The sequence below is a fragment of the Empidonax traillii genome, unplaced genomic scaffold (assembly GCF_003031625.1).
Source record: "Empidonax traillii isolate 1590-97213 ecotype Southwest subspecies unplaced genomic scaffold, ASM303162v1 scaffold1977:size80541, whole genome shotgun sequence".
NCBI classification, from domain to species: domain Eukaryota; kingdom Metazoa; phylum Chordata; class Aves; order Passeriformes; family Tyrannidae; genus Empidonax; species Empidonax traillii.
Genome location: NW_020957170.1, coordinates 18,366 through 25,120, shown reverse-complemented (window position 1 = coordinate 25,120; position 6,755 = coordinate 18,366). Strand labels below are relative to the sequence as shown.

The window sequence follows — 6,755 nt, the reverse complement described above, 5'->3', positions numbered from 1 at the left end:
GGCCGCCATGGGCCGCGGTAGCGCCGTCCCGCCGGGGCCGGGGCCGGGGCCGGGGTTGGCGGCGCCGCGTCCTCCTCCTCCCGTTCCTCCTCCCGTCCCTCCTCCTCCTCCCCGGCGCTGCCCGGTGCCGGGGCTGTCCCGGCGCGGCTCCGCGGGGCGCGGCCGCCGCCCGCCCGCCCCGGAGCGGGGCCGCCCCCCGTCCCCTCCCCGCGCCCGCCCCGTCCCCGCCCGCCGCGGCGGCCCCGAGCGGGAGGCGGCGGAGGGAGGCGGGAGCCATGCGGGAGTACAAGGTGGTGGTGCTGGGCTCGGGCGGCGTGGGCAAGTCCGCCCTCACCGTGCAGTTCGTGACCGGCTCGTTCATCGAGAAGTATGACCCCACCATCGAGGACTTCTACCGCAAGGAGATCGAGGTGGACTCGTCCCCGTCCGTGCTGGAGATCCTGGACACGGCCGGCACCGAGCAGTTCGCCTCCATGCGGGACCTCTACATCAAGAACGGGCAGGGCTTCATCCTGGTGTACAGCCTGGTGAACCAGCAGAGCTTCCAGGACATCAAGCCCATGCGGGACCAGATCATCCGAGTCAAGAGGTACGAGCGGGTGCCCATGATCCTGGTGGGCAACAAGGTGGACCTGGAGGGCGAGCGCGAGGTCTCCTTCGGGGAGGGCAAAGCGCTGGCCGAGGAGTGGAGCTGCCCCTTCATGGAGACCTCGGCCAAAAACAAAGCCTCGGTGGACGAGCTCTTCGCCGAGATCGTCAGGCAGATGAACTATGCGGCTCAGCCCAACGGGGACGAGCCGTGCTGCGCCTCCTGCGCCATCCTCTGAGGGCGGCGGCGGCCCCGGCCCCGCGGGAACAAAAGCATCGGCAACAAATTCATCGTCTTGGAAATGTGGCTTTTCTCGGCATGTACGTTTCGTCCAGTCTTGGTCGTGGCATATTTCCTGTCAGTGCCGGCGGCGGGCGCGGGAGGAGCCGGTCCCGCCGCCCGGGGAGCGGAGCCACGCGGGGAACCCGCCCCGGGACACCCGTGGGGAGCGGAGCCCACATCCCGGGATATCCCCGGGGAGCGGAGCCGGCATCCCGGGATATCCCCGGGGAGCGGAGCCCACATCCCGGGATATCCCTGGGGAGCGGAGCCCACATCCCGGGATATCCCCGGGGAGCGGTACCGACATCCCGGGACACCCCGGGGAGCGGAGCCCACATCCCGGGATATCCCCGGGGAGCGGAGCCGGCATCCCGGGATATCCCCGGGGAGCGGAGCCCACATCCCGGGATATCCCCGGGGAGCGGAGCCCACATCCCGGGATATCCCCGGGGAGCGGAGCCCACATCCCGGGACACCCCGGGCCGCCCTCCCCGGGTCTCTATGCAAGCGGGCGGCGGAGCGGGGCCGTCCCCCCGGAGAGTTGCACATGGAACTGGGACTATGACCCGGACGGTGCTGCCAGGCACGGGGCGCCGGGCAGCGCTGCCGGTATCCCTGGAATAATGCTCTATTTTGTTTACCTGCTGTATCGGATGGGAGTTTGCAGGAGAGTGGTAGCGTGGTGGGTTTCTCCTGGTTTTTATTTGTTTTGGGGTTTTGTTTGTTTGTTTATTTTTTTAAAATCAGCTGTGAAAATGTTACAAATCTGCACAATTTTCGAGGCGTGCGTGTGTGTGTGATTTCGTTGTGGTTTTGGTTTTTTCCTTTGGTGGGTGGGAACGGTGGTGCTTTTTGTGCCGAGGGGTTTCGGGTTTGGGTTGGCAATAACTGATTTTGATGACTAGCTCTCTCAAGTGCAAAGACTTCCTATGAGTGATGCAGGGCCAACAGCAGCCCTGTGTCTGCAGAGTGCCTTCAAAACTCAGCTGTTCCAGCCGGTGCCAACCTGTGAAAGCTCCACAGAATCCCATTATCTACTACTCCAAAAACTACTTAACAGTTTCCTTGCAGTAATCACACCGAGCAAGCCAGGACAAAAGGGCCTATTGTTAGTGGAATTTATTTCTTATGTCCATCTGAGCCTTTTAACTGTTATTTCCATGTCTTGCAAGTTCAGGCTTAATTTACTTCAAATTTACACGAATTTAGCCTTTTGGGATTGGGGGGGGGGGGCTTTTTTGGTTTTTATTCTTTTCCCCTTTGATTTTGTCGTGGGATGTACCTCCAGCCAGCAAAGAAGGAAATCTTATCGTTGTGATGTACCAAGAAAATTCTAACAACTGCCATTTTAATTGCAGACATGCATTGAAGAGATGTCTATCCATTTTAATACAGATCCTGTTTTTTAGAAAACAACTTTGTGCACTGTTATGTATCACATGAAACACTGACTTTCTCACAGGCTGTTAATCCTGATTTGTATCTCAATGGCAGGGAAAGGTGGGGGGTTGATTTAGCTAAGGACAGTGTTTAAGAAGCATGCAGACCAGAAGATTGCTGTTTTACCTAACATTTAGCCATTTTTAATGCAGTGTTCTGCTTGCCCTCAGGCCCTGGCCCAGTGTGATGCCAGCCTGGGAGAGGAAGGCTGTGCTCAGAGGAAGCTCTGGGAAGGGAGCGTGCCCTTAATGGAACATGCCCTGGAGGGTCAGCCCCTTGCTCCTTACTGGAACCAACGTGGTTTATTGGGGTGAAATTCTAAAGGTCTATTATTTATGAAATTTGAGCTCTTAATTTCATTGCATTATCACTCTTTAAAATTATAAATCGTATCTTTATTTGTTTCCTGGTTTGCTGAGGCTTGGGCTGGGAGGAGATCTGTGCCTCCCCTCAGCTGGAAGATTCAAGGAGCGTGTTCACCCCCATTTTGTTCCTCTTAGCCCCTTCTTTAAAGGTTTGCTCACAAAACCTGCGACTCTTTTGTTTCCTTTTTTTTTTTTGCCCCCATCCCAGGAAGACATGAAGTTGTCTTACATCACAAGAACAAAGGTTAAGCAATGATGTATAAAGGGGTTTTTAATCAGGCTAACAGAAAACTAACTGCCATGATTCCTCTGGGAATCTGGTCATTTTAAGCAGGAAAACTTTGTGCCTCAGCACTGGAAGAACAGTGTGTAGTGTTAGTTTATGTATTGAAATCCCAGCGATCGAAATAAATATTGTAATTTGTGCTTTAGCCAGAATTGGACACTTTTTGTAGCAATGTCAAATACCTACTGAAAATTTGGGATACTTACATGCTGAAAACATCTCCTCCTGAGCAATCGTGTCCCTCCACAAGGACCTGCTCTGATCCCATCAGTGGGGCTGTGTCAGTCTCACTGATAACAATCACAGCCCAGAGGGCTGGAGGAGCTGGTCCCTCCCTGCTGCCTGTGCCTGCTTGTAACAGAAAAATTGATCCAAGCCCCCATTTTTAAGTGAAAATTGAAAACCTCGTTCCAGAAATTCCTAAAAATGAATTGGAAGCCAGAGGACTCCCGTGTTAGGAGGACAGGGGAACGAATAACTCTTATTGACAGGGGCTTCTTTTACCCCAAGTACTGCACTGAAAGCTGAGGAAGCTCCACGTCTGCAGCTCAAAAACTGCATGGCTGAAGTTTTAGATAAAAAGGCCATAAATTCACATCCCAGCTACTGCCGTGGTTCAATTTTGCCTTAAATTCCCTGGGAATGTAGAGTTTCTGGCTCCCAACAGGCCTTGCTCTAGGTCAGTGTACAGACAGCAGCTTGTTGTGGTTGATAACAGCAGGTATTTTTATGTCCTCCCCAGGAGCAGCAGATCCCTCGTGCTCTCCAGTGCCTCTGTCTCCCCTCTGCCTGGGATCGAGGAACAAGCACAAACGGGTGTTTGTAGCACACAAAGTCCAGCTTTGCTGAGCCTGGCAGAGCATCTGAGGGCAGCCTGCTGAGCTCTGCCTTGTGCTGGGCCTTTCCTTGGTGCGCTCTGGTTCTGGCCCAGAAGGGGGATTTGTTGACCAGTGGAGCCTTGAAGCAGCCATGGCATGGTCTGGGCAGGGCTTTGAGTGTTCCATGTTCTGTGGGATCGATGAGGACAGTGCAAAATGTAGAGCTCAGTAGTCTGATCTTCCAAATACTCTGAAGTGTTTTGGTGCTTGTTAAATGTAGACCTGGTCTATGAAAAGTCTGGAAAAAAAAAAAAAATCATCCTGCTTTAACTTGACTGAGTAATGAAAGCTATATTAGCTTCGACACTTGAGGGAAATGTTGTATCAATATAAAGGTACTCTTTTATTCCTTTTCCCTGTGGGAATATGTTACACCCGTGTCAATACAGAGGTGGTATATTGCTCTTTTCACAGTGAGAATTGCAAATATGTAATTGTTTTGGAAGAAAAATGACATTCCTGGCCAAAATATTTCCTGACAGTGCAGAAATTGTGTAAACAGCGCCTTGGTTTAAGGCTGGTCTTGTGGCCACATATTTTGCTGTACATAATGATTGTATTTTTAAAAATCCAAGCTTGTTCTATTGCAAGAAAGTGTGTCTGGTATCCCAGTCTCCATGATTGTAACCGTGCCGTGTTCTCAGCCTCAGTCCCAGTACGAGCGTGGTTCTCTCAACGTGATGCTCAGGCTTTGTTGATGCTGATGGTGCTGGAGCTGATGTGGAATTCTGTGGCTGTGGGATTCTGGTGGTTCTGCTTCTCTCAAAAGAATGTAAAGCAAGTTGTTTGCAAAGGGCATTTTAAATAAAGGGCAGCTGGCTCTTTATGACCGCCTCACTCGGGTGCTCATTGTGTGCAGGTGCTGTTCGGGGTCACATTTCCTCAAGGAATGACAAAATGCACAAACTTCCACATTCTTTTGGGATTTTGGATGAGCAGGAGTGGCACGTGTGCTCTTCTCCTTTGGAATGCACAGACACCTCCCACGGGTCCGTGGAGGATGTGTGTGTCAAAGATCCCCCGTCCTGTCACACTGCAGCAGCACAGTGCTCTGGAACCTCGTTTTTGTAGGAATGCACATCTGCCCAGCTTCCAGAACTTTGTGTTTGGGGCTGACAGTCTTGGGTAAGTGTGTGTGCAGCAGAGGAGAGGGCTCTGAGAGCAGATTTTAGTACAAATGGCTAAAGACACTCAACTGGGTTATAGTGGTGAGAAATGGGCTGGACGTGTGTTGCTGGGGTTGGGTGTGTCGGGTTTGGGGTTTTTTGTTTATTTTGGGGTTTAATTTGTGGGGGCTAAGGGTTGGTTTGTAATGGAGAATCTCTCTGTGCTTCCCAAGAGTCAATGTGTGTGCGTGTGTGTGCTCTGACATCACTGGGGTTGGAGTTGGAGTTCCTGCCCTGCCACAGATGATCTCAGCCCAGGTGATCTCAGCCATTATCACGCTGAAAAAACACCCAAGGAAACGTGAGCTGGACAACAAGGATGGGCCAGAGCAGAGATGGACCTGCAGAAAGCTCCAGAACAGCCACTGTGGCTTCCCTTTGCTGTTGCACATCTCCCAAGGGCAGGAGTGCCCCAGCACACTCCGGGGCTGCTTTGCTGCTGTCGATGCCAGAGGTGACTCATGGTGCATAAAGCACATCCTGTGTGTAAATCCTCGACCTGCACTATCCAACAAGTCTCAGATCCTACATCAGCCCCTCTAAAATTATGAGTCAGTTAACCAGAACTTACAAGTTGTTCGAGTAAGTCTTAAGATACTGGAAACAGTTGTTCTGTAATGACTTTATTCTGTTTTGGCAGTCTGGAGTCTTCTGGAGGGTTGAGTGAAGAGGAGACTGATCAAGGAGCCACAGCTTTGCTTTGGGAGACCTCGACACAGAGGGAGTTTTAGGACAATGGTGCCTGACATGTAACTTCAACCTTAATGATTTAAACTCCTGTTTATTTCTACAAAGTTCTCCAAGGGGACTATATAAAATAAAGTGCTTAGTGAGTGGATTTGATGTCCAGGTACAGACAGATCCCAGATGTTTCTCCTCTGCTTGACAGACTGATAACAATTGTGCAAGAAATGCTGCAGCAACTGGACTGGTCAAAATGATCAGAAATCACTAGAGCTTTTGCCTTTTGATACAGTCATGTTAATTTGTGATACTAGGTGATGGGGAATGTTTGAGGTCGCTTTTGGGGATGGTTGTAAATGGACTTCTGGGTAAAAACCAATGTGAAATTGAAGTTGGTTGGGTTTTTTTTCTTTAAATTATGTATTGCAAAAGGTACAGGTCAGCATTTGTAGCAGATGCCCCTTCACAGTTCCTCATCTAACCCTTTGTTTCTAGAGTGTTACTGCAGTTATCCCAATTTCAGCAGCCAGGGCAGAGGTGCACTGGATCCACTCCTGTCCAGAGGGGTAACTGGAAAGATGGGTGCCTGCAGATATTCCAAAAATACTCTCTGCAGAAGCATAAAATGGACACGTTTTAGAGGTCAAAACTGAATCTTTCTGTGGTTCTTAGGAACCACATGATGTGCCTTGTGTTTGACTTGCTGTGCTGGGCTGTGCTTTGTGCCCCTTGCCCAGGGTGCTGCCCCAGGCCCTGGGGTGAGCAGGGGCTGAGGTGTGTGCAGGGCTTGCCATGTCTGCAGCACAGGGAGCTTTGGGGGGTGCTGTACAAAATGTGTGACCTTCAGTGTACCAAACACTGCACTCCCTGCCTTGCTGGGAGAGAGGAAGGGATCCAGGCGTGGCAGCTCAGGGCTGGGGAAATCCTGGCTGGGAAGGGCAGGACTTTACCCCTGGAATGAACTGCAGCAGCACCACGGACCTCTGTTGGTGCATGTGGGCACTCTGCTGCCAAGTTCACTGGTGGTGAACAAAGTTAAGATGAAAGCTTGCTAACAAAGTGCTT

At 51.5% G+C, this 6,755-nt stretch overlaps 1 protein-coding gene across 1 annotated transcript; it reads left to right on the top strand.

The window, feature by feature from the left end:
- Nucleotides 1–244: 244 nt before the first annotated feature.
- LOC114071360 (ras-related protein Rap-2b) lies at nt 245–1,327 on the top strand. Its single transcript, XM_027909182.1, has one exon. The coding sequence runs from the start codon at nt 276–278 to the stop codon at nt 825–827; it is 552 nt and encodes a 183-aa protein (XP_027764983.1). The 5' UTR covers nt 245–275; the 3' UTR covers nt 828–1,327.
- The last annotated feature ends 5,428 nt before the right edge of the window (nt 1,328–6,755 follow it).